Source organism: Tasmannia lanceolata, unplaced genomic scaffold (assembly GCF_043159265.1).
Source record: "Tasmannia lanceolata isolate RefF3 unplaced genomic scaffold, GAP_Taslan_0.1 ptg000037l, whole genome shotgun sequence".
Taxonomy (NCBI): Eukaryota; Viridiplantae; Streptophyta; class Magnoliopsida; order Canellales; family Winteraceae; genus Tasmannia; species Tasmannia lanceolata.
Window position 1 is genome coordinate 16,452,240 of NW_027518714.1, and position 27,988 is coordinate 16,480,227.

The window sequence follows — 27,988 nt, forward strand, 5'->3', positions numbered from 1 at the left end:
CATCCCAACCCGAGCCAAAATCGGGTTGAACCCGTCGGGTTCGGGTTGAGCCCGACCCAAGTTGCACCCGTACTTAGGATGAACCCACACAAGAGGGGCCATGAGAGTTTTTGGAGACGGGTCACTATTAAAAGTCGCTTTCGGGTCTTTGTTTAGTTGCTACTCACATTTCATTCTTTCTACATGTTAGGGGGTATTTTGGCCATTTCATCCATCAAATGGGGTAGCTTCTTTGCCTCTAAGAAAACGAACAGGTACTGATAGTTTCGAACAACCCAATTGAAATTCCCATCAGATATTTTTCTCCGATTCCCCAATCTTTGGTTCTGGAAGAGAAATTCGATGGGTTTGGTGAGAAGCCCTTTCTTCATTGGGTTGATTTTGATTATGTTGTTGGGAATGGCCATTTATTTAAGACTCTGGGCTATCGATTCAACCTTCTCAAAAGAAGACAATGAAATGATCAGGTCTTTCTTTCTACCTTTTCATCTTTTATTTTCCTTTTCTTTCTTTAAATTGTCCTTTCTATTCATCTAAGCGTTTTTGTTAAAATAGATTTTTAATGGGTTTTTGTGGTATTAGTTTAAGAGCGTAGCTTAGACTAAAACAGTAAAAACCCTGATCATGGAACATCATAGCTCACTCAGGAAACTGTGATATTTGTTGTTATATTTTTATTTTGGTAATGGAAGAATACAATTTTGTCAAGAACTTGTAGCTCTTTCCATGCTTTTTGTATGGTTTTAGTATTAGTTGATAAAGAAAGAAGGCTGCCCACAAGTCTTTTGGTTGCATTCCTTTCATTCAATGATTGTTGAAGAGCAGAGTTTGGACTTTGGACAAGAAAACCCTAATCCTTTTTCGATGATGAAAGAAAATAAATGTGTGATTTTCTTCTACACCAGATGTTTCAATGCCAAAAGCAAGAAAAAAGTAGCTCCTTGTCTCGATATTCTTTTTTCACCATCAGCAAAATAAAATGCTAGGAAGAATTGTTTCCTTTTTTTTTTTTTTTTTGTAGAAACTATGCTATTCAATTATTACCAGAAGGAATGCAACGAAATGGGTATTGCAGCGTTCTTTATTTATCAACCAATATCAGTGTGCATTGTTCATCCACACCAGATGTTTCAATGTCAAAGGCAATAAAAAATAGGCTCTCGTCCTGTTTCTTGATCCTTCATATTTTTTTCTTGATTGAAGAGCATAATCCAAGTTGCAACTCCAATCCTTCCCATTATTGTTGCTGATTTTTAATATTTTGTGTGATATAACTCTTTTCACTGAACCTTTCCTTTTATGCTGATTTTTTCTTGAATAAAATGATGATCCACCACACGCACACGCTATATATATATATATATATATATATATATATATATATATATATATATATATAGAGAGAGAGAGAGAGAGAGAGAGAGAGAGGGGGGAGCGCAGATAAGCTTATTTGCGCTCAAGCACAGAAACAGGGTGGGGCCACATTTTGGGTGGGATCCAAAGCATTCATTTGATGGGCCCTTTCATGGGTAGGGTGTCCACCAAAAATCAGCTCCATTGGATCACCTTAGGGTGTCCATTTTGTGGGGCAAAAAATGGACAGATTTGTGGACAAACAGTATCTGTCCATTTTTGGCCCCACAAATGGACACCCATTGGTGATCCAATGGAGCTGATTTTTGGTAGGCCCCCCTCCATGATGGGGCCTTCCAAATGAATGGTTAGGATCACGCCCCCAATTGCCCCAACCCCTTGTTTCTGTGCTCGAGTGCAGATAAGCCTATCTGCGCTCGAGCGCAGCAACCCTTTTCTCATATATATATAATTTCAGTAGTTACCGGAAACTTCCTAGTTGGATGAGAAGCTCACTTTGGAAGCTAAGTTATTCTCAGTTCCCAAATTTAGGGGAACAGTGTTGCCCACACCTATGCATATTTTCGTAATTACGAGTACGCTTCCTATTCAAGTGATTTTTTTCTTTAAATAGTATTTTCTCCTTCTGATAATGCTGAAGGAACGGATTTGAAAAGGAGTGTATTTAACACTTAAAAACTCATCTTCAGCTTCAAATGAAACTTGCATGAGTTTTTTTTTTTTTTTCCAAAACTTAACATTAATCTACATGAATAAAACATGTGGAATTATAAATCTCTAAAACTTCTAATTCTAATTCAGTTGTGAAATCTTCTTTATTACTTGTAATCTTTATTCACATTAGCCCAAAAATACTATAGCCCTACCGTTTCTTTACATTTCTTGTTCGCTTCCAGTGATGCTTATACGTACTTCATGTTGACTTTCAATTACTCTTCCCACATGTTCTCTTTAATTTTTTAGAGGTTTTGCTTTCGGCTTTTTCTCTTTTCTAAACCTCTTACTTCTTTCTTTTGCTTCCCGCATCACTTCTTACACTTGCTTCCCACTTTGACAACTATGATAATTGCTAATAACCATGCACATGGATCCAAGGTTTTAAATTTCGGTTTTGGTTTCGGTTTTGGTCACCACGGAAAGGGAAACGTTTGGATTTAGGTTGAAAATTTAAGTGGAAATCCTATAAAATCACGGACACATATGCAAATGATAGAAAAAATTGAATCAGATCAATTTAGTGATCAGTCGACCCCCTCTTTAGTTCGATGCCGAAATCAAATTAAAGATGGAAGTTCAGGAAATGCTAGAATAAGCACAAAGACACACTTATAAACCATCACATAAGCAAGACAATCATCCGTTACACACTTATAAACCATCACATAAGCAAGACAATCATCCATTACACACTTATAAACCATCACATAAGCAAGACAACCATCCATAATGGTTTAAAAATATCGAATACCTATCGCTAAAAAAACAAAATATAGAACACCTATTGACATGCAATGTTGCAAATAACTTAGCACATACCAAATATCATCACATGTAATTCATGTAAATATTTATACATAATTCATTCACCACATTTCACTTGTAATTTATATAAATAGAATTATATACTACATTGTGATATAGTATATCATTATTACACTTACGATTTTGGTTTATGCATTTCGGTCGTTTCGTGTCGGTTTTAAGGGAAATTTAAAACCATGCATAGATCACTAGATCTAGAGTTCTACACTTATTTTAAACAAAGCAAATTGGCTTTACTACCCTTTGCAGATGCATTTCCATTCTTTCATCCAGCTTCTGTTACACTAAATTTCTAGAGGAAAGGTTGATCCAGATGAAGTCGGTTTGCATGGTTTTCATCTACGGATTTTTCCCCCTTGAATTTAGGAGTGGTCAACTAGAAATCAATATAAGGTCCTTCATGAGCCTATCATGAGACAGATCCACATTGAGTTATCTAGATTTCAGTGTCATCTCGAATGTGAGTTCATGAATTTCTCATGACACTGTAATTTAGTGTCAATATCACTATTGGAATGAATGCAATGTGTCCCAAAGGCTCTATACAAATGTATTATATAATGGACTTAATAGTATTTGGTTTCCTCGGTCTTGATTCAGGGCAGGCCAAAATACATTCTGTTGATCTGATTTTCCCTTTCCATATGCACTTCTTGTGATTTTCCTGTGTCTAAGAATGCATTATTAGTTGCCATTCAAAAATAAGAACGCATTATTAGATCTGCAAAAATAAACTTCAATATGAGAAGTTGTGATCTGGATGGGAATAGGAATGATCCATTTTTTAAGAGAAATGGAAAACACTAAAAAATTACCATTTCCTTTTAATTTGGGAAAAAGGGGATAACGATCCTCTTTCTTGCCTTTTAAAGCAACTCTCGTCAAACTTAGGAGCATAGTCACCATCATCTGTTTGTTGGGCAGGTTAAACCAATTTAACAAATGAAATACTTGAGGATCATTGACACTTCATTTCTAGAATTGTTTCCTTTAATGAGAAAGAGAAAACACTTTTCTATAAATGAAAATCATTTCTCAAAATTATGTGTTGTGATTTCTCACGTTCCCCGTATCCATTTGCACTCATAAGAACAATAGTTTTTCCTTACACTGCTTCCTGATTCTTTTTACCTAGCCAAAATGCATATTTAACTTTTTTGCTATGACTTCTATCCTGCTTTCTTGCTGCCTTTGGTGGATGAGGGGCTTGTTTTCCTTGTTCCTCTTTGAAAGCATTTCCTAAGTTTCTCTTATGGTCCATGTTCTGATATTTTTTTGAAAAACCCAACTGTATTAATAGAGGGGAAAAAAGGGAATAAACACCATTGTCAGGGATCAAACCCGGCACCTGAATGACAGGCAGGAATACTCACCTGCCTGTGAAGCTCCTCCTGAAGGTTTCAGTAAATTAAATTTTGATGGGTCCTGCTTGGGTAATCCGGGCCCATTGGAAGGAGTGACTCATCTGAAGCTGAAGTTCGGGCGGCATATCAGGGAATAAAGCACCTGAGTGGTGAAGCTTATGACAGGGTGATTGTGGAAGGGGACTCTTCAAATGTTATTAGTTGGTTATCGGGGAAAGCGGTTCCCCCGTGGAGATTCCTTAGTTACTTTGAGGAAATTTCTGATCTCATTTCAGGGGTGTCCATAATTTTTAAGCATGTTCGTCGTGAAGCAAATGGTGAGGCGGATTCTCTCGCTCGATCTGGAGTACACAAAGAGGGGTTGGAGTGGTTTGATTTCCTTCCCCCGTGAGAAGTTTTGGCTCTGTTTTCCATTGTATTTTTTGCTGTCCTTTGCTGTTTTTCCCTTTTGTATTTCTATTTCTGGTGACCTTCTTGGTTCCCTTCTTCAATATATATTGCCATTTCAAAAAAAAAAGGAATACTCACCAGTATACAACAATGACTGCTTAACGTTAGAATGATATAAGTTTCTTCATAACCCAATTCGGCTTGCAAGTTTTTTTGAATAGATTTATTCGAATAATATTGGTTGGTTTCATTTGAAATTAGGCTACCCTTTATTCTCAAGACTGATTGCTGTAGATAATGACTATGGGAATATTTTGTAATATTTGTGGTGTTAAATAGTTTGCTGAATTTGCATACTCATTTTCTTGTCACTCTGACGCTCAGAAGACAGTTCGATCTTGCGAATAGAGAAGCAATGGAAGAAGCTGCTGACTGGAGACTAAAATATGACGAAGAGGTGGAGAGGGGTGCTTACCGGTTGAAGGAGCTCATGGAGGTATAATCATTCCACTAGTTATAACTTGAAAGACTGAGATGTCGTTATAAATTATGCATGTGTGAATGTGTTGGGCATTGGGCCTTTCCTTTTTTCTTTTTTCTTTTTTCTTTTTTTTTTATCTTGGCTCTGTGATTGTTCTTGTTATGATAAAAGAAGGAAAGTTGAAGTAAAGATGCAAGGAGTAGGAAGGAAAGGCCAGTGGAGAAGAAAGGGAAAAAGAACAGTAGAGAAGAAGAGGAAGAAAATGGGGGAATTCATAGGTGTAAAAGTTAACCCATGAATCCCTTATGGTTTTATATGTAATTTCTAGAAATAACAAAGTACAAGTATACCACACGTGGGCCCCATCACGGCAACATCTTAGCAGTTCTCAGTGAGGGACTTCTATTTAGGAAATTGTACTGTAGAAATAAGGTGTTTTTACAAATCATTGCATACCACTTTTCATGGCTTATTTTTCTATACTTCAACTTTTTTTTAATTTACTTTTAAGTGAGACACATTTTTCCAAATAATTTACAATTTTTGTTAATGGAGGTGACTAAGTTCATATTGAACCATTTTTTTCTTTTGAAATGAAATTTCATATTGAACCATTTTTTCATTTTTAAGTTGAAGACTAGTAGTTGTTAGCCCATTAGATAGAACCAGTGTTGTCTAACAATGCTATTAAAGGTGAAAGTACAATGTGAAGCATACATCCCTCTCGTGTGGCTTATGCCCACGTTTTCTAATTTTTCAATTTAAATTCTCGGAAAATGAATAAAAATAGAAAAAATTTGAGAAATGGCAAAAACTAGGAAACATTCTAGAAAAAACATTTGCTTCATCTTTTAGGCATTTTTATGAGTGGGTACCATTTATTGACTTTTTTTTTTTTGCAAACATAAATCATTACTTCATGTTAATATTATATAGACACCTACATATTACTCAGTATTCTATTTCTACCACAAGTACCATTTTAATGCTCTCCAAATGGCTCAAAAGTCAAAACAGAACTAGAGAATGGGAAAAAACTAGAATGATGTTGAAGATGATAGTTTCTCTACTTATGGTAAGAAACAAGGGGTTTCCATTTACTGTTGCAAGTCAGTTCGTTATCCATGAACATCACGTCTAGATGATCGTTCCCATCAAGAGAAATCACCTGCAACTTCCTGATCTCAATTCTGTTGAACAGTTGCAGAGTATGATTGTGGCCTTCTTTGGGTTCTTTGTTGTCTTGTGATAGTGCACATTAACGATGCCTTGTTGGATTATCTCTTCGATTTGTTGTCTCCTATGGGTTGATAGATGTGTTTCTCCTTGACAGGTGAAAGAGGCTCTTGAGCAGAAAACAGAGGAAGCTGCAAGTATCAGTGGGAGATTGGCCATGCTGGAGAAGGTGATATCTTAATATCGCAATCTCTCTTAATCTCGTTTTCCATTAATTTAATCTGTTTCTGAAGTTTTGCTTATATTATTAGGAAAATCTTATCCTTCTTGAGCGAGTGGAGTCTATGACAAAAGAACTCGAAAACGAGAAGTTGAATTGCAGCACAAGAGAGACCCAAATTCGGTAAGCCAATATTTCGTGCGTGTTGCATGAGCTAAAAATGGATAGGTTTAGTAGTTTAGTTTGATCGGATATCCATTTACGTCAATTTTGTTGACATTCTCCACTATCTGCTTCATGAACAGTAGCTTGGTGAAGAATTTGAGAGATGTCTTTCTAATCAGCATGGTAAAGAGTTTGAGAGAAGGCATGGTCTTATTAGTCTTCATCACCTGCATCATCACCATGGTTTCAAATTTTAGTTTCGGTACAAATTTCGGCCTTGGGCGAAACCGAAATTTCGGTAATTTTGGCCGAAATTTGGTAAATTTTGGCCGAAATTTGGTAAATTTTGGCCGAAATTTGGTAAATTTCGGGAATTTCGGTTTCGGTGCATTTCGGTTTTGGTGTTGACCGAAATTTTGGATTTCGGTCGAAATTTAAAACCATGATCATCACTGCCATCCGCCACTCCAACTTCTCCGTCGACACCGTCCTCCCCCAGTCTTACACTTTTGCCTGCTTTATCGCCTACATCTCTAATTTGTATTACCAAGTGTTCTCTTACACCTCCGCCTGCTCCATTGCGTACATCTCTAATTTGTATCACTAGGAGCTCCTTAAGTGATGTGTGCCTTTTCTGTTATAGCGTTCCTTTCTTTGTGTAAAGACATGGGAGCTTCTTGTTGTTTAGAGATTTTGGGATGTTGAAAGTGTCTTCATTATTCTTGTTTTCTTTATTTCTCATTCCAATGTTTTTTGTAGTTTCTAAATACCTCAACTCAAGAAAAATTCAGTGGCGTGGTTCCTCGCCATTGTACCAACTCATCTTAAATAAATATTTTTGCTAGGTATTTCTTCTCATGAGCTTTAATGATGTCCGAAAAGTGTTTGTACTTTGTAGTAAGGTTTTCGGAAAAAAAAATGATGGCATGAAAAGTAAAACCAGTGGCTGGCCTTCCCATATTAAATGACAACCTAAGTCATACAACTCATTTCTTAAAGCTCTTCAACATGCAAGTATTTACTATCTCAATAGGTATGAGATATGCATTAATTTACAAGGAAGTTGAAACTAAGCCTTGTTTTGGTATTAGCCCCGCCCTATTTAGAGCGCAATACCCATCCTGCAATAGGTCCTTGTTGGGCCAATCCATCAGTTTCTAGTCACTGACAAAACATTGACGATTCATCACACATCAAAATGAAGCCTGATTGATGTACTCTGGAGCCAAAACACATGGCTTTCGGCTAGAGTATCCTCATTTGCTGCTGCCTCACCCGCCCTCACTCCTCACGGACTGTAGAAAACTGAGAAATTCCTTCTTAACAAGGATCAAACACGATGTGCAGCAAAAATGACAAGAAACGATGCAAAGAAACACAATAACGCAAGAAACACAAGATTTACGTTACGTGGTTCGGCAGTATGCCCATGTCCACGGGAGAAGTGTTTTTCAGTATATCAGTCTAGGTTACCAACTTCTCTTCTTCTTGGCCAAGAAAACACAAAGAAAGCCTAGCTACCCCTAACCCTAACATGTGGATTATATATTGATGCCACTACATCAGGAAAATTACCAAAATACCCTTTAGCTGATAACCGAAAAACAAATTTTCCTTCTAGGGCGCTATCCCGAAAGCCTTGACAGGGGCGTGCTGCCCCTGCACCCCAGCGAGCTGACCACACAACTCGAACTGTGTGTGTGTCGCGCACATTAGTCTGTCGAGGTCCTGTATAATGCCAGGATACAAGACATCCGGGCAACATTGGTAACTATTAGATATGTATTATGTGTCTGTATGTTGCCTAAGGGCATAGTGGTCATTTTATCTTCTCTCTTTATATAAATGCATAAGTGAGGGGAAGAATACTCCAACTCACTCTTTCTCTTCACTCTCTTCTCTTCTCTTCTCCTTCAACATGGTATCAGAGCAAAGGTTGTGAGTTCAAACCGCCTTGATATTAAAAAAATCCACATGCAATGGCTAACCCAAAAATGGGGCCACATGTGCCACGTGTAGGCCAAACGCCGCACATGAGGCGTAGTGTTAAAATTTAAAAGATTAAATAACGTCTTCTCCAGCTGCATAAGCTTTTGGAGTAACTGGTTGTTTCACAGTGACCAATGCAATCTCAATGCTAACCCCTCACACCTCTTCTCCAACAACTTCCCCTGCCTCTACCACATCCTCGTCACCATCAACATTGTTGTGAATCTCTCTGTAGCCATTTCCTCCCAAAAATCTCCCCATCATGATCTCTGAGAATAATTTCCTTGACGTCCCAGATATCCTCTCTCCACCTTTTCCCATCGGTTCCCAAGCCTCTGATCCCACCATCCGCTAGAATTTGCAGAGATTTCGTCAGTCGTGTCGACGAACTCCTCCAAAGTCTCTGATTACAACTATGGAGAGAATGTCTGGACTTGCATTTATGGGTTTACAAACAACTCCTTTTGTAGCCTTCTGATTAAAAAAAGAAAGAAAAGAAAACCAAGTCAAATAATGACCTCTTCTAGATGATTTACATGCTACCGACATTGTCATGACTAATAGCTCACAACTAATGTCAGGGACATGTACATAGCACAAACAACCCTATGAGTCTGTGACCGAAGAGAAGCGCGGTCAGGAATTTTTCCTGTCAGCTTCAAAAAATGGACTGAGGAGGGCAACATATTGATGGCATGAATAGCATTGTGAAAGGCTTCCATCCAAAGATGCTAAGGGAGCACTAGCAAACAATAGTAGTGAGAGCCTAGCTTTAGTGATGTGGTGATGTTTCCACTTTACAACTCCATTTTGTGCTTGGGCGTGAGGACAAGAGAATTGTTGCTTAATGCCATGGGAATGGTAGAACTCACGAAAATGTTGTATGTGTATTCTCCACCCTCATACGCTTCTTAGATGTTTGATATGAATGCTATAATGTGCAGTGATGAAGGTTTGGAATCAATAAAGGCAGAAAGTACATCCGACTTATGTTTTGAGGATGATAATCCATGCATATTGTTTGATGATAAAGTGTTACAAGGGAAAAGTAAGGTTTCTAATGGATATTGGGATTTCAAGTATGGAAGAGTGGGTAGGAGTAGTGTTTCAAATATTGTAGAAGGTTGGGTTTTGGGATTTTGAATGAAGAAAAGTGGGGTTTGGGATATTTTATTGGTAGAACATGGAGATTAGGGGCCATTTCAAAAAAAAAAAACAAAAAAAAAACATGTAGATTAGGGTTTTGAACATGGTTTAAAATTTCGACTGAAATGGTATAAAATTTTGGTCAAACTTTCGAAATTTCGGTCTCGGTCCGAAATTTAAGGAAAATCCCCCAAAAGCTGGATTTTGTCCATTTTTTAATATTATCCCGAAATAAATTTCGTACAACATAATATATTGTTTTAATTTATTTCGTCAGATTTCTGTCGAAATTTCGAAATTTCGGTTTCGGTGAGGACCGAAACGCATTCCGAAACCGAAATTTGAAGCCATGGTTTTGAATAGTAGTATGGTGTGTAAGTTCTCAGCACTCAGATAGTGAAGAAGGCAAAATAGACGAAGAAGAATAAGAAGAAAGGTTAAATTAGATTAGACGTTGAATGCTTTTCTTGTATCCTTTATTGCTTGCTCTTCGAGGAGTTAGATCCCTTGCTTCAACCTTGATTGAATTGCTCTGTTACCATATAAAAGGTGTTCTTGATCACTTGCTCTTTGAGTAGGAGATGTCTTGTGTCAACCTTGAATGAGTTGCTCTTATACCATGTAAAAAAATGAAGCAATCTTTTGTGAGGAAAAAGAGAGAATTAGAGAGGAGAAGATAGAAGAACCCGTACAATCTGTGGGACTGGTGTTGCTATTGTATTTTCTTAATGAATATCACAACCGTGATCTCATGTATATAAAAACCCACCAGTTACACAATTACAGGGTTTCCATTAATGATGTGACACACCATAAGACTATTGAGTTTGCACGGTATGGACTTTAGTATTATTTCTAACACTTACCACCCTGTAGTAAATGGTGGCCAGGCATTTCAGTCATCCGAGTGAGGTTTGCCTGAGCCTTAGATTAGACCCCTAGCTTGGCACATGGAAAGTCACCCAACTCAAAGGCATTATGTTTCTGGAGCATTTTCTCACAAAGGTTTCTAAATTTATTTTCAAAGAAAATGACTAACTGAATACACAGCCAGTTTTCTGCAGATATGTATTTTTGGATGAGGAATGCAGATCTTAGAGTTTTCAGTTTTCAGATAAGGATAATCGAATAAGACAAGGTATTCGCTTGGGATAATCCTGATCCATGTCCCAATTTATTCGCTTGGGACAAAGGCTTTGTTGAGTTGAGTTGAGTATTACGACTTGGGTAAGGCTCAGTTCATGATATCCAAACTGGATTATTTTATTCTTGCACGGAATGTTGCTAATCAGATCATTTTGCCTTTCTTGAAACCTCCAGGACTAGTTTCTTATTTAATGTCAAATGATTTTGAGCATACTGTGTTGCTTCTTTAGCAATTTTACTTGGCACTCACTACTTGAACAAGTGATTCATTAGATAACCAAGTCAACCTTACAACTTGAGATAAAACTTCACTTATGATAAAGTTAGATACCGTAATGTTTATAATATACTAAATTAAAAATATTGTAATTTTAACTTCATAGTGGCATGTTGACTTTTTATTTAGATCATAGATCATTATAATGTTGTTACTCATGTTTAACTAGGTGAATTCAATATTGCTTAGTTTTTCTTTTGTTAATTCTTATTTTTTTAATAATTTATATAACTTAGACTTTGAGATTGGAATAGAAGACAAGTGTATCCACCATATCCTAGTTCTTAAAGAGCCTTATTCATTTGCGACGAAAGCATTTTGAATCCCTTTACACACCTGTATCCTAGGATATTATCCTGATAACATTGGTACTCCATATTGTTCATTAATAGAAAACTTTATTGCTTGATACTCAAGAACATTAAAATATTATGACCACTTCTGACTCCATATGAAAGAACATTGAATTTTTGGGAATAAAAAAAGTAACTGGAGTTCCAGACTTATTTTTATATGAGTTTGATTCAAGTTATTTAATTAGTTATTTTCTCTTAATGGCCAAGCTTTTCTTGGGTAATTGTGGTCTTTCAAGTGCTTTTCTTAGTTGAGAACTGAGAAGGACAATTCTTGCATCAGCTTATCGTGCAAGACATCAAAATGTTGTTGAGTGTAGAGATTTCTTTTGATGTGCGTGTATCTATATAATTCATTTTGTGGTAGATCATTGAGCTATTTGGTCATTCCTAATTCCCATATTTGATTGCATCAGAATTTTGAATTCCTTAGCCATAGATTCTTGAAATACTACCTTTTGCTATGTAATAACATTGAGGTTGCAACCTGCATGTCTGATTTTGGGTCGGTTTTCTGTTTATTTTTCTCATGATCACAAGGCATTAGAGAGGGATAAATCAATCAGACGAGGAAGATTTTTCGTTTGCTCAAAACCGATATGGCTTACATCCCAGGTAAGTAGTTTGAGAAGAGAACATTTCTCGTAGTGGAGTTGCTGTTTGGAATTGAATTTTCAATTATGTGACAAGGATATTACCCAAACTCTCAGCTACTCGTTCCATCATAGAATTCTCAGCCATGGTAAACATTTCTAAAAAATTTGTTCTTAGCTGCAGTTTCATTAACTGTGGTTAGTCAGTAATGCAAAAATTATGTCGATACATTTTGGAAATGCATACATGTGAAAGCATACGTTGTTGTTGTATATACAAAGTACATTTTTCAGATCAGTTTATAATTCCTTCTTGTATGCACCTCTAATTATAAGAGAGGACTTTTACATTTAGAACTGAAATTTCCAGAAAGGTTTCAACTAGACTTACTTTAAGACAGTAAAAACAAAAGTCGATTGGACTGTTCTAACTTACAAACTAAAATCTAGAATAATAGGACTCTTAACTCCTACTACGAGAAGGGAACTAATTAACCGTTCCAACGACAAAACTAATCAACTAAACAAACAAAAGGCTTTGTAGTAGGACTCTGACTAGAAAACAATAACACTTTGCAATTGCAACCTCATCTACAGGCGTTGGCTTTGGATTTCAATCTTCGCGTGGGTAACCCAACATCCTTTAATTTTGATTTGTGCCTCATGTAATACCCCTTTTTATTCATGGGAAATGATTTCAGCACAACTATGTTTTGATACATGCGCTCATGTATCTTGTCTTTTAGCATTTAATTATCACGCGCAAAAACCCTTTTGCAGCTCTTTAAATGTAAAAGACGAGAAACATGAGCGTCATGTATCAAAACATGTTTGTGTTGAAATCATTTCCCTTATTCATTTCTACTTGTGTTCTTTCCAATTTTTTTGTTTGCCTTTTCCTTGGCCAATCTCCTCATACTATGGAACTCCAGGTAAAGCCGCAAACAAAAATCTCGTCTCTGAAATTATGCCCCCTAGTTTTTACTTTTTAAGGGCTGATTGCTTTACTAGAGGCCCAAGCAAGAGCATACGATTAAAGAGCTACTCAAAGATTTGACGTGTCTCCTCAGGCCCCAAAGAAGGGCCCTTGCTTCCGTCTCATTTGTGTCACACTCCTCCACCGGGTCGCCGGAGAAAGTTAATAAGGAACGACAAGAACTTTGCCAACTTCGCCATTTACAGCTCAGGGGACTTTCTATGAAATTGGAGAGAGATCATTAGAGAAAGGCTATCAAAATTAAAATGGTGTTGAGGTTTCTAAATTCTACCTCCACCAAATGGATGGGTAAAGCTTAATTTTGATGGCAGTTCCTTGGATCGTCAGAATCTTTATCAGAACTTCCAGTCTTCCGTCAGGCCATGGATTTTATAGTTCAGAATTGCAGAATGCTGGATTTTACAAGCTAAAACATGGATTTTATGCAAGTAATTTGAATAGAAGAGGGCCTTAATTCGCCGATCACAACTTGAGAGTCAAGTTCCAATTTTTTAAAATCAACCGAGAAACTTGAAAAATGAAAGGTTCCCTTGTTTTGAACCTTGCAAAACCTGCAATGATCATTCAATATCAACAGTTTGATTGAATGATTTTGATTTCCTTCCCAGGGAGGTGGACCAAATCTAGGTTGTCAAATTGAATTTATATTATGAATCCAATATCTCACCATAAACATCGTCTAATCGAGATTATTTTAAGAGGAAAATACAAACTGATAAACCCAATAAAAACCTAAACCTCTCTGGATTACGCCTAGCTCAGGCCATGTTTGGCAACCAAGGAATACTCGGGCGCTCAATTGTGTGAGAGAGGCTGAGGCTGAGGCAGAGGTAGAGATTTGAGTGGGCGGGAGTAGTAGCATTAATATAAACCTTAAAAACTAGTGAAGAAAAATTACATGCTTAAAATTGGGTTTTTGTTTTCCTGAGGAGCTTTTTACGCTCGCTCGCTCACGTGAACTATAATCCATGGAATATTTTTTCATAGTTACCAAACATGGTATTGGTTGCAGCACTTCCCTAGGAAAGAACCTGGTAAATGGGATGAGATTGAAAACGAAGAAAAACCCTTTTATCTCCAGCCAAAAGGCTCTGTTATGTTGTGCTGGCAGGAAAATCCAAAGAAGAAATGACTTGGAAATAAGAAAAGAAAAGAAAAGAAAAAAAAAATCAGAGATGGAGTAGGGCTGTAGAGATTCTAGGATTTGGGAACCCATGTAATTAAATTAATAGACATAAATATGTGATATTTAATTTTCATTTTTAAGTACAAAACTGGTTGGATTTTCTCTTTGTTTTTGCATGGTTACCAAGATTTAAACAAACGTCCAGTTGACGAAGGCAAAGGCGAGGCAGTGCGCTGTGTCATCTTCGCCCAGGACTTTCCAGGCGATAACCTGCTCGTAAGAAACATGCCGGCCCATGGTCGACAAACACGTCCCAACTGGAAGATACGCGTAACCCTGCAAGGGAGAAAAACAAGTTAACGGTTAAACTGGATTGTCCTTATGGTAAGCTCTACAATATATAATCAAGTAATGGCTAAACAGCCAAAACCTTCTAATTTTCTTGCTCATTTTATGGAAGATGAACTAACTGAAACTGATAACAACAAAATATAATATTTCTTTGGCCATAGTACAAAAGCTGAGGGCAAATGGGGGCATGAATCCACCATAAAACACTGGTGCGTGCTTTATGTCCTCGCGTCATGGAAAGATGTAATTTAAAACTGGAATATATTTTTATGCTAAGACTAATAGGAAAAAGACTATTTTATGGACAATATTTAGGAAATACCTTAAAAAGAAGGATATTTAGGATTGAATTACCTGCTGCATTATCTTGGTAAATTCGGAGCACAATGCCTTCCGTCCAGACTCATCGAATATCTTATCCAGCGTTACATCCTGGAGAGCCACCAGCGTCGTTTCCAACATGTTCAGCCCTGCTTGGTTGGCAAACGTGAAGACTGGTAGCGACTGCAAAATAAATACAAATAATCAACTAAAAGTCTGTCCCATATCTTGTTCAAAAACTTGATGCCCCAACTCGGAACTCATCTCTGTCGATGCATTCACTTGACTGAAAGAAGTACTGCCCTTGATATTTGATCCAACAGCAGCCTCTTACAAAGTGGGCTACTGTTGGATCAAATATCAAGGGCGGTAAGTCCAACACTGGACTTTACGCTCAGGAACCATATAAAATCTCAAACATACATGCATGTTGGCACTGTAGATCACCAAATGAAAAGGAGTCTATACAATTGTCTTGGACACCTCTAGCCATATCATGTCTGGATATAGAATACATAAGATGGATGGGTGCAAACTCAAGGAGAAGAAACATCCTCGAATCACTTTGTTGGATCCATACACAAAACCCTGAAAGGGAGGAGAGCATGATCCTTCTATCTTTGGGTTAATGAAATTACCACCAACAGTGGTCTATAAAATCAATTCATATACATAAATAATAAAACTTAAATATCATAAAACAAGAAGCAATACATTAATAGAATTTTTCCTAATAGACATGGTGGCGTATCGGACGCATGTCAGACACTCCAATATGGCAATTTTTTAAGCATTTGGTTGGTTTTATTTATATCAGACACTCCAACATGGCAATTTTTTAAGCATTTGGTTGGTTTTAATCATACCTTCAAAGAGCAGCATAAAATTGCATCTGAATGATGCCACAGAAGTTTCAGCACAGAATCTCCAGTTTGGCTATCTGACGTCAGGAGTTCTACCCCTAAATGATAACTGCAAAAGAAAAAACAAATTAAATTCATTACCGAGAAATATCAAACTTGAAAAGAAAAAACTCAGAGTTAGGAAACTGGTTTTAGTAGCAGAGACCATAAGATTATACAAGAACATTAAAATATTCTTTAGCGCTAAGCATGAAGTTCTAAACTCCTAATGTATATTTATTTATTTGGATTATTATAGATTTCAGTTAATCTGCATTCTTATATGTGATAGTATTCATGTAACAATATATTGATATACTTTTCGATACTATAATGGAGCTCTATGCCCATCTCGGTGTTAGGTTTGCCATGGTTGTGGAGTCTAACAGAGTGATAGTTCTCCTGCTAGAGCGCGTGTACTTTAAGCCAATACTTGAAAACTTGGGCACACAGAAGTTGCAAGCCAACCACAAAATTTCCCAGTCTGGTTCAGCTGGGTTGATATAAAAAACTCAGCAGTTTTTTACTCGGAACTCAGAAACCAGGCCAAACCATGTTAATAGCCTTGGATAAAGTTGATTAATGTTGAACATCTTAGATTACTTTTTTCATTCCTAGTGAGGATTCTTTTAGACATTTACCAAATCCGGGGTTTTCATGACAAGAAAATTGAAGTAAGGAATCCAGGCAATATTTAAAAACTAATTGATTGACTTGGAACCCAGCCATGTAAACCGGTATTGGCGAGGGTGAGAAAAATGATCTTGGTAAGTCAGACTTGAAACTTAAATAACAATGTGCCAGTTTCTGAACTTTGGTTTCTGGATGCAAACACAAGGTTTATCAGAACTTGCCTATAACTCTGGCAGATCCAACGCGTAAGTGTAAGAGCTTCCGGAGAGCCTGGAGGTGGCTTTGGCCCCATATGCGACCCAAGTCGAGATGGTGTTATAGCCAGAGCGACCCGCTGAACAGATGAAACAACGCTACGGACATACTGTCGGGCCATAGTTGCAACACTGTCCCTGAGATGGATTTCATAAGGGAATTGAAAGGCAATAGTTAGAACTGAGCGCGGGCTACAAGTGCTCGGAAATGTATCACTGCTCGCCCTGTTCACAGCTGAGCCTGCTTCAAGACTAGATGCCAGATCTAATGTCCGATGTGCAGTCAAGCCATCCTGTATTTCACACTGTGTATAAAAAAGCATTAGCTGAAGGATGATATAAAAGGCAAAAAATTAGCAACAGAAAGGAGAAAAGGAATGTTAGCTTGCATAAATTTGGACTCAACTGTTTTTGAATCCAGTGGTATGACACGAAAGCCAGATGGCAGCAGTGGGGCATCATCGGGGAACATTTCATCAATTGGGGCAAATACAAGCTCAGCGAAAGCCCCCACCGCATCCTCGTCCATTCCACTACAAAGCTGAAACATAAAGCCATCCAAAAATGTGAATATCAATATTGGTTAGCCTTTAAAACATCTTAGATTTTGCTTGAAAAGCCAAAAACAGAGGGAATGTAAAACAAAAAACACAAGATTGCAAGTGTGTGCACTCATATACAGACACAAATGCTGTTAAATTGAGAGCAGGAATAATGCTTTGTTTGTATTGATTAGGACTGAGGAGTTCTCTCCAAAACAAACAGTTGGATGAAGAATTAAATTATACAAAAGGTACATTACATAACAGTATAACACTATCTAAATAAATTACAAAATAACAAGCATGCACTCAAGGAACAAGCAGATAATAGACACACCCTTGTTCGATTATGGCATTGCTGTCTTCGATTTACACTTTTCTAATTAGTTGTTTAAAGCCATTACAGTTCCCAAAAAGCTATCAACAGCCAATGGAAAAGTGTTTCACAAAGTTATGAATACCACCATCAAAACTATGGGAATTTGTTCCAGAATCATCATGCGTGATAACCCTGTACCTGTGCCCAACACCAACACATGTGCCAGCCTCTAAATTACATGAGAAAGAGTAAACATCAGTTATTAATTATTAGTTAAAAACATGTAAATTTTATTTGTTTCAGAGTGAATGGAATGTTGTTCATTTTCCTCTCAAAAAAATATAAAATTAATTAATACTGCACGGTTAATAAAATTGTAGCTTGGGAATTATGTATCCATCAAAACCTGATATATCCAAGATGGTGCGTTTGATTAAGTTTTAGGTTAGTGTTTCTATTTATTCATACAAGTACAATCCATTCCTAAAAGTGATCATCTGAACTACCAGCAGTGTTTCAGGCCTTCAGCGTCTGCTGTAAATGGGGTCTATTGGTCACCCTGAGAAAACAATAATTGAGTTAGAAAATTGTATGCTCGTCTAGGTAATCACCAAAATCAGATTAAATAAGTACACCTCATGAATCATATGAAGTAATGACTCACTTTCTGAAACAAATGACTTGCAAAGAAGGAAAAGGCACAGCAAGTTATACAAAACCCTGTTTATTTAATTTACTTTAGGGTTTGTTCAGTTGGTTTCCTGATCGTGGAAAGGAATAAGAAAAGTGCCGCATTTTTCCATCGGGATGAGCATAATGTACGTTTAGTTGGTTTCAATGGAAACCTCTTTTGATTTTTAAGCTCACATGTAAAATGGGAATTTACAATGTGGAAAGAGATTTCCAGCGGTTTCCCTGATTTCCTAAAACATGTTTATGTTGCAATGGGGGTTTTCTCCAACTTTTCCCCGTCGATCCAAAACTCAAAACTCATTCGCATTCTTGAGATCATCCTCGCAGGAAACCGAAGATGTGGAAGGCAGTAATGGAGGAAGAGACGGGGCAAGGGAGGCAAGTAATCCTTCCCTCCCTGCACAATCAGTCCCAAATGCTGGGAATCAGTTTTTGATCGCCTCGAAGACGATAAGTACCTCGAAGCCCAGCCCTTAGCCTGCAAAGGGTTTCTCTCCATCTCTAATCAAACGCTTGTTGCACCCACGCACTCGAATCTATTGAAGGAAGAAGAGGACGTAATGGGCATTTTACAAATTGTTTAAAGGGGACAGAGATACAATATTCTTTTAAGAATTTCTTTTACTTTTTCGTTTTTTTCTATTTTTTATTCTTTTCTTTCTTTCTTTTTGGTTTCTTTTCTTTCTTTCTTTTTGAAAATTGACATATTTCATTAATATTATGACAGCAATCGGGACAGTAGTCCCATCCTGCAGTACAAAATATTAAGATGGACTGGACCGACATGCCGGCACCAGTCAAAAGGATAAACAAAGCAGCACCCAGACATTTATTCAAAATTCAATCACCATTCATGTCTTCTTTTTTCCACTTCAAAACCCTTTTTTTTTTTTTGGTTTCTTTTTGCCACACCATTTCTCAGGGTTTTCACGATCCATAAACCAATGGAACAAACCCTTGGGGAAAAAACCAAGTAATTTCTTTTCTCATCTAGTTTTAAAAAATGAACTTATTTCTTCTTCTTTTTTTCTTTTTCTTTTTTGAATGATAAAAATATGAACACTCTTAAAAAGGGGAAATTCTTAATAACGAAAAATAGAGTCCACAATTTACCAACTAGAGTCATGTTTTCAAGTGTAACAAGTTAAATTTGACTTGGGATTTTTGTACATCCATTAGATTAATTAATAATTGAATGTTTCAGACTATCCCATCCAGAGTTAATTTACTCAATTAATTATTTTATTTCAGCTGTTACTCTCTGAGCTAGGATCACTTATTCAGTATTAAAAGAAATGAGCCAGACGCATGCACCCAAACTAATACTATTTAATTCACTGAGAAAATGAAGAAATACCTGTAAGAGATGAATATCTCTAGATAGAACAGCCTCTTCTTGAGTGAAAGCATGGCCCTCAAGTCGAATTACTTCCATAAACTAGATGCATTATCCACCAAAAAAGCAGGGTAAGTGCAAAAACATCATAGAAGCGAAGCTTGACTACTAATGCAAATTCATGATATAGAAGAATCTTTCATCCTCGGAAACTCCTAGAAAATGTTTACCAGTTACAACTGTAAAACAGAAAAAAATAGTTTTCAATAGGAATTATTTTTCAAGAATATTCAATATTCTAATTTGTCGTAAATATGTGCATTTTCTATTTTTCTTATTCGTCAGCAAATTTTATACTTAAATTTATGTATTCTGTATTTTCATATATTTTTACATTCGAAGTATCATGCATTTTGAAATTGCCAAATCAAACATCTCATATCCATGCCCAGGTCATATAGCTTGTTATGTGTACATTTTTGAATAAAAATGATGTTGAAAAATGTACATCTTTTTCATATAAAGTGAAAGAATTAATTCATTCATCAAAAAAAAAAAAAAACAGAACAGAACAGAACGGAACTGAAGTATATTAGCTTTCTTTACTATTATGGAATTTTTTTTAAGAAAATGCTCTTATTAGAAAACTCCAGTACCATAAGAGTCGTTGAATTATTAAGTCCTAGATATCAAACATGATTTAAGAAAGCATTACTAAAAATCCCATAATGTCTACAAACCTATTAACAAGGAGGTACTTTCAAGATTCTAGCCAAGTCAGTATGATCAAGATGTGATCAACATGGACATTTGTCAACACGACATCCCATGAATCCTTTTTCCTTAGTTTTATACTTTTCAGTATGTTTTAAAGATAAATTCTATAATTTTAATTTGTGAGCTGCCATCATAGACTAGCAGACATTGAAATTGTCGCATCCAAACTGGCACTGATGCTCTTAACCAAGTAAAATAGACAAGTGGTAGATGCTATGATAACAAGACAAATAAAACAAAAAATATGTCCAGACATCAGACCTCTTCGTGTTCCACTGTGTGAGCGAGTGGCATGATGATTTGGCTCCCAGAAAACCTTGTAGGCCTCAATCCTTGAAAGGCATATGAACCTGCTTTCATAGATGCAGCAGAATAGGCATCAACATTGTAATCAGCCCATTCAGAACGGTGCTCCCTTAAGAACCGAACAAGCAATGCAGGAGGAACGTTCTGGGAAGAGTGCATACGAAATGTCAGCATTTATCAAACAAATGAAGAAAAATAAAAATTTATTTCGGTATTAGCTATTTTCAAAAACTTGGGATTCAACTCGAAGACTCAGAAATTGATTGATTTTCTAGTTCAACGAACACAAATCAATACAACACTTGCAAAATCGTTTCTACACAATCATAGTTAGGACTTGGTAGAATGGCCCGAGCCAAGCCTCAACTCAGTGAGATTCGAGTCAACCAGTAGGTTTTTTAAAATTGTTTTCTACCAAGAGCTCTATCAAAAGTAGATACAAACTTACCAACCAAATATTCAGACCATTGCTAATGGGAAGGATTTGATGAAAAATAAATTCCCAATTTCAAGCAAAATTCTTAAATCAACCATCAAGGATAAGAAAGCACAGAAGAACAATGTGTGGATTTAAATCATCTTGGTTGAGTTTCAGGCTGTGGAGAAATTTTTCAAAAAAAAAAAAAGGATAAGAAAGCACAGAAGTAATAAGCAGCCATATTTTTCAGAAGAACGATGTGTGGATTTAAATCATCTTGGTTGAGTTTCAGGCTGCGGAGAAAGTACTAAACATTCCTATTCTGACGACATTCCTGATTTGGAGTCCCAGGTGATTTATCATCATATAGCAAGCATCAACAAAATCATTTAACACTTAATAGATGTGACGATAATGAAGAAGACAACGAAATCAACTCAAAAGATAAAGTAAATATGGTAAGTCATAAGTTTAGAACTCACTTGGAGCAGCATGGATGCCTTTGCACAGAGGATGCCTCCAGGCATTGGGAGAGCATTTGCAGGACTGACATGAGCAGCCATGTTCTTGGTTGTATTGATTGCAATTATTACATCTTCAACACCATCAGAGCCCAACACCGACCAACCATCATCATTGAAGCTATTGATAGCATCATTGAAACCCCTGCAAAGAGAGAAGGAAAAAGTGATATAGTTGAACCTTCTCAATCTTTGGCTCAAAAAAAAAAAAAATTTCTTTGGCTCAAAACGAACAAGAAATAAGTAATCACCTGCTCAATCTTTGGCTAAAAGTTCTTAAAACAGCAGGTTGCCTGCCCAAGCCATAAACCACCTCGCCACTCGTCTCTTGAGCTATTTGCCTAATGTGGCGTAGTGCCTTTCCAGAAAACAATTTGTTGGTCATTATTTTGACTTGAATACGAAAAGATCAAGAACTGAAAACCCAAAACAAACTCAAATTTGGACGCAGATTACAAATCCCAGGCATTTATCAATGTTCAGCCAAAAGCTACATTTATGGAGACACATTAAAAGAAAAAAAATTAAAGCAATCCATGTGATAAACTAGTTTCAACTCAGCATAATCAAGATCCAACAGTCTTGTGCAGTAAATGCTGCAGTTTGGAAGCAACTAGAAATTTCTTCACCAAGATATGATTACAGAAAAGCTGCTATCCAAACATCAAAATCATTTGATTACCTACCGCAATTGTCATTTTCTGGGCAACAACCTTGGACGACTCGTAAAGTGGCCGGAGCACCTCCGGCACACTCCATGCCTGAGAAAGGAATGAGATAACAAGTTACTATCATAGTGGTGGGAACATAAAGATATCAATTTAAAAAAAAAAAAAAAAAAGAGTCAAACCTCAAGATCCAGATGGTCAACTATGTGTATTATTGACCCTCCGCCCTCGCATGGCCGAATCAAGTAACCGCTTGGCAGCATCTGAGCTCTTACAGATTGGGGAGCAGGGGACCCATCCGGACCGCCACCAGAAAGTGATCTCTCGCAGACCTTGAGATATATCATCAACCAATAATGAATGACAAATTAAATTAAGCATGGTTATGCAAAACTACTAAAGAATTAAGGGGAAAATGGGAAATTAAAATTTCAAACAGAAGCTAGATGCCTACATTCATAAGAATTAATCCTGGCTTCCCCACCACCCAGAACCCAGTATCAATTTTTTCATAATTAACTTCTTGTTACTCTCTTGCCACTCAAAATAAATAACTAAATAAATAAACTTCTTGTTACTTTCTGAGTTACGGCAGTTTGTTGGCTGGAAAAGAACATCTGGTGCAGAAAAACTTCTTTTATTAAACCTTACTGTTGAATCCATTTAATGAAACCCTCAACTAACAACTAGCAGCACACATCTACAAATAAAATGGTTATCAGGCTAAAGGACTGATGATATTACATACCACAAGGCTGCCATCTTCTAAAGTTGTGGTGTATCTGATAGTCCAAAAGTCACGTGCAGGAGCTAAAGTAGTTGGAGCATAGATCTGAAAGAAAATGATCAATAAGTGACGAATGACGCCAAGAAGAGAAACCGAAGATTCGGATACCTGGGACTATCAGCAAGTCCCAAAGTCAGGAAACATCTAAAATTTTCAACTACTCTTACCGACCTGCATGTACATCAGTTCAATAGTCCCCCCATTTCCAGCTGGAAACATAGTGAAAACCTCGAGGCTCCGGCAATCTCGAAACCATGCTGGACGATCTTTAAGGATCTCTACGATCTGTCAAGGAATGAGAATTGAACTATTGATGACCAAGCAACTCAATAATAATTAAAAAGAAATGCCTACAGCCACCCTACTTCTGAAAAAAGAAGTAAAGCATCTTGAAATTTTTTGAAGTATCTGGCAGATAAAAAAGCCTTAAATCTAACTCTTTTAAAATGTCATTAGCCCTTCAAATTTTTTACAGTGATCCATTTCAATTCCTTTAGAAATAGGAGGATTAATTGCCTAATTATAAATGACAACGCTTACCTTTGTAGGTTCTAGACTTACTAGACCGCAGGCTCGTGCTGCCACTCCACTACAGCTGTGTGAAATGGCGACAATCCCAAACGAATCCGGACCAGGCTGGTCACAATATAAAACATGAGAAGTGAGAACATACAATTTCTCAAATTTTACATTTCATTAAAAAAAAAATTACCCAAATTTACATAACATGGTTATAAGACTATAAATAAATGGTTCAGCATACAATGGAAATTCAAATGACAGTTGACCCATGTACAGCTTTGATCTACGGAGTCGTAAATAGCATAAGTATCAAAATAAACAAAGGATTAGGTAATGGTTGGGTATTGATCAAAAACCTTCATCCCAGGCATCTGGACCCAATCGACAGCAGTTCCGGTAGCCTTTGAAAGGAACTCTGCCAAGGTCTCCTCTGCAATTGACAGGAGTCTGGCTCGTACAAGAAACATATTAAATATTAAAATCAGTAACAGAACCTGTGGTACTGTTTAAAAAAAGGAGAAATAGAAAATAAATTATGGTGTTTCAGGAAAATATGACTACCCAGCGGGGTTATTGAAATCCCTCAGTGTCTGCTGAGAAGTGGTAACCACAGACTCGCAGCTTGTGTCTGTAGTAGTGACTGACGCCTGTACAATAAGAAACAATCAAAATGCCATTAAAAAATAGAAAACCAGCATGGTGAAACTCAAAGAACCCTCAAAAGTCAGTGAAATGCCTTCTGCGATGGTCCCTGCGATGGTCCCTAGCAAATTGCTGAATGAATAGACCCTTTAACTTTTCTTAAATATAGAACCACCTATACAATAATTACCAATAAATACAATACTCTTAATTGTATTCAATGAACTTCAGTCCTTTTGGGCCACTGGGGTGATGGTCCCTCGCGAATCTCTGAATGAATAGACCCTTTAACTTATATTAAATGTAGCCACCTAAGAAATAATTACCAATAAATACAATACTCTTGATTGTATTCAATGAACTTCAATCCTTTTGGGCCAGTGGGGTGAAAAATAAAAAGAGGTATTATGAACACCAAACAGGGTATTAACCTGATGAGGAGTAAAATCATATAACAAAAGAACATACGTTTTGCAGTTGCTGCCGCATGTACCCGTTCTCATAAACCAGCTGCGAGACCTGTTTCTGGAGGCGATCATTTTCTTCCATCAACAGCTTGTTCATTGCAGTCAACTTCCTGTTAACAGTCTGAAGCCTAGAAGCCTCTTTCCTCTGCTTCTCTCGGCACCTGCCAAAAATCAAAGAGCACCTTTAAACTCTGAAGCTTTTTTTAAAAAAAATCTTTTTCCTGCCACTAAAGCAAGTTGCAATGGTAAAAAAAACCAAGACACTGAATTTCAGAAACCTGATAACAATTTTGCTCACTATAAAAGCACAAAGGCAGAAACGCACTTCAGATGAACAGAAACAATGTAATAACTCGGATGCTTCAGACTCAGTCAACTCAGCGAGTCGAAATCATGCTCACATATATCGTTTTCAGAAGAACTGAGTTGAGATCTTCATGCGTTTGAGTATTTGAAAGAAAAAAAAAGGTGCTTTTATTTCAAAGGAAAAATTGAGTTTTCATCCCCCCGCCCCCCCCCCTCCCAATTCAGTTATCCAAGGAAAACGGAAAACACGAAACTCTCATGACCAAATCGAAATTTTGGCATGCATCGGTAGTATCCGTTTCCATGTTAAAACTCCGACTCGCTCGTTCAACTCGGTCTAGCATCCCCGAGTTCTGCCGATACATGAATTTTATAATCCAGGATTGTAAACTCCTGGATTTTACAAGCTAAAATCTGGATTTTATACTATAATCTAGGATTGTAAAATCCAAGTTTTAGCTTTAAATATCTAGGTTTCAGCTTGTAAGACTGTAAAATCTATGTACCTAAAGCAACGGATTTACATGAACAATAACCGGAAGCTCTTAGGAGAAGGAGCGATTCCAGCCACAAAGAGAGATATAAATAAAGTTCAGAAAAAAGAAAAAGAAAAAGAAAAAGAGAGAGATGAAATATCACACTAATACGAGTTCTTGCCTTCGATTCTGAAACCAGACTTTGATCTGCTTAGGCTCGATGTTGGAAAGGATCGGGCATTCGCGAATCAGTTGTTGTCTACGCATTGAACTCGGCTTCGGACACTCGGCATAGACTCGTTCCAGAGCTTCGACCTGCTCGGTGGTGTACCGGACATATTTTCCGGCATCCAGATGCTTATTAATGTCTCCATTACAGCTTTCTCTGTGCGGCACCATCGCCATCGCCATCTCTTAGATCTGAGCGAGAGAAATCAAACAGAAAGGGGAAATTAGGGCAAAAAAAATATAGAGCTCTGCTTCTTCTTCTCCTCACACAGTTTTGCCTAAAGATATTGACGGAAACTCAGTCAGATTTGTGAAATTAAGGCAAAAGTCTGATGGTTAGGACTTAGGAGATCAAGAAGGCTAATAAAGGTGTAGATTTGGACCTTCTGTACGACAAATGGCTCCACGAAGCTTTGCAGAACACAGAAAATACAAACAGCTGCTTGTTTTTGGTAAATCCACCCTCTTTTACTTGGATGAAGTTTTAGGAAAAGCTTAAGCTCAGCTTTTTGAATTTTTCTTTGGCTTTAGGTCATAAATCATCCGATTCTCGCCTTCTATTTTCAGAAAAGAAGCAGAGGTAGCACTGCAACGTGAAAAAATCTGTCTTGGCATAAATCAGTATAAAAAAAAGTGACCGAAACTCGATTTTAACCAAAACTCAGGCGATTTAAGCTCAAACTTGCTGGAAAAATGCTCAAACACAAGAAAACCTCAGATCCACTAGTGAAGCAAAAAAAGCTTCAAATCTTCTACTTCTCGATCTGTCATCTGTATTTCAACGCAAATCTCCACGTTTTTGAGCTGCTTCCTTAAGTAAATATCAATAAAAAAATCCGAAATCCTCCTCGTTTATTACTCCGGAAATCCTCAATTCGCTAAAATTACCAGCTGAAACGTAGCTAAAAAAGCCTCTTTTTTTTAACTTCTTATCGATGGCTCTCTCGACGAAGAGAGCCTGCTTTCTCTCGCATCAGAAAGTTACAGAAAATAAAAAACCCTAACCATATCCATATGAGAGAGAGAGAGAGAGAGAGAGAGACAGTCAGAGAACAGTAGCACGCTCAGAGCTCAATAGGGGAAAAAGGACTTGGTTGCCCGCAAATCGAAAATCCCAACTTCATTTATAGGGGTTATATTTACAGACATGACCCTGACAACGTAGAGAATGACATGTACGCCCTTAATTTCGAAAGTAAAAGTTGACAAATCACCGAAATGAACTTTTTCTTTTTTTATATTTCCGCCCTTTTCTTTTAAGACCTGCTAAGAAGACTTGCGCGCCAGGAAGCTCCATTGGCAGTGCTATGTTTTGATGATTGCATTAACTCACCTTCTCTTTTATTTTTTTAAACTACTGTCAAAGGTTTAAATAAATAAAAGACGAGCTGAGTTTGTGCAATTATGAAACCATCGTTAGTGATGTATTCGCCCCTTTTCTTCCTCGAGCCACCCTCTCTAGTGTATTTATGACAACTCTTTTCACACTTTAGGGAGTGGCCCGGGGAAGAAAAGGGGCTGAAACGTTTGGATACCTCATGTTTTTGTATTTGGATTTCGATTTGAGTTTTGGATACAAAATACATCAATCGTCATCATGTTGATGTTGTACGAGAGAGAAGGGGAAGGACGTCTCGTTTCTGCAATAGCAAGGTCGAGGAGCAGCGAGGATGATGGTAATTGCCATAAATATTGATTTCCAAATAATTTCTTGCGGTTCAGTCAGAATATTTTTCATTGGTGTAGCTAATTTGGAAATCTAAGGATCTGATCTAGTTCCAAATATCAATAGCAAATGTGAGAAATCCAAATCTAAATATTGTGAATATCCAAACTTGGCCTAATTGGGTTTCGTCACTTGCAAGCCATTAATTGGATTGACTATATCATCTGAACTCCGTTAAATTTGCGAGCCAAAACTCTAAATCCCACCGTATACATTTTCCATGTGTCCTATGTGATGGTAGGGACAATATGGTTGTGACAACAAGCCTAATGGCTCTCGCTTGCCTAAGGAACTCGGCTCTATTATCCACAAAAAAAAAAAAAAAAAAAATCAATTTTTCAACCTTTTGTAAACTCATCTTCCATTTTTTTTTTTTTTTTTTAAATGAAAATTTTCCTGTTTTTGCGAAAAATTACAAACCTACTAGACATTGGAAAGAAATTTCTTTCTTTAA

The 27,988-nt window shown here is 37.1% G+C and overlaps 2 protein-coding genes across 5 annotated transcripts; one reads left to right on the forward strand and one right to left on the reverse strand.

Annotated features, from left to right (window-relative positions):
* Window positions 1-201: 201 nt before the first annotated feature.
* LOC143862027 (acyl-CoA-binding domain protein) lies at window positions 202-12,534 on the forward strand. Of its 4 annotated transcripts, none has more exons than XM_077373017.1 (6): window positions 202-467; window positions 5,058-5,166; window positions 6,485-6,556; window positions 6,639-6,730; window positions 10,898-11,074; window positions 12,164-12,534. In XM_077373017.1, the coding sequence occupies exons 1-5, from the start codon at window positions 343-345 to the stop codon at window positions 10,977-10,979; spliced, it is 480 nt and encodes a 159-aa protein (XP_077229132.1). In that variant the 5' UTR covers window positions 202-342; the 3' UTR covers window positions 10,980-11,074; window positions 12,164-12,534. The 4 variants fall into 4 exon arrangements, with proteins under 4 accessions (XP_077229132.1, XP_077229131.1, XP_077229133.1 ...); XM_077373016.1 differs by having other exon boundaries at window positions 209-467; window positions 5,055-5,166; XM_077373018.1 differs by having other exon boundaries at window positions 212-467; window positions 5,055-5,166; window positions 10,912-11,074.
* A 1,866-nt stretch (window positions 12,535-14,400) lies between these two features.
* On the reverse strand, window positions 14,401-26,901 carry LOC143860157 (homeobox-leucine zipper protein REVOLUTA-like). The gene is made up of 19 exons (XM_077370698.1): window positions 26,192-26,901; window positions 25,762-26,000; window positions 24,800-24,959; window positions 24,251-24,336; window positions 24,046-24,136; window positions 23,708-23,803; window positions 23,339-23,452; window positions 23,129-23,212; window positions 22,563-22,712; window positions 22,399-22,473; window positions 21,964-22,070; window positions 21,674-21,857; window positions 20,729-20,917; window positions 19,712-19,792; window positions 17,207-17,341; window positions 16,768-17,105; window positions 15,878-15,983; window positions 15,045-15,194; window positions 14,401-14,675 (listed from the first exon to the last, which is right to left on the reverse strand). The coding sequence occupies exons 2-19, from the start codon at window positions 25,989-25,991 to the stop codon at window positions 14,529-14,531; spliced, it is 2,523 nt and encodes an 840-aa protein (XP_077226813.1). The 5' UTR covers window positions 25,992-26,000; window positions 26,192-26,901; the 3' UTR covers window positions 14,401-14,528.
* Between the last annotated feature and the right edge of the window lie 1,087 nt (window positions 26,902-27,988).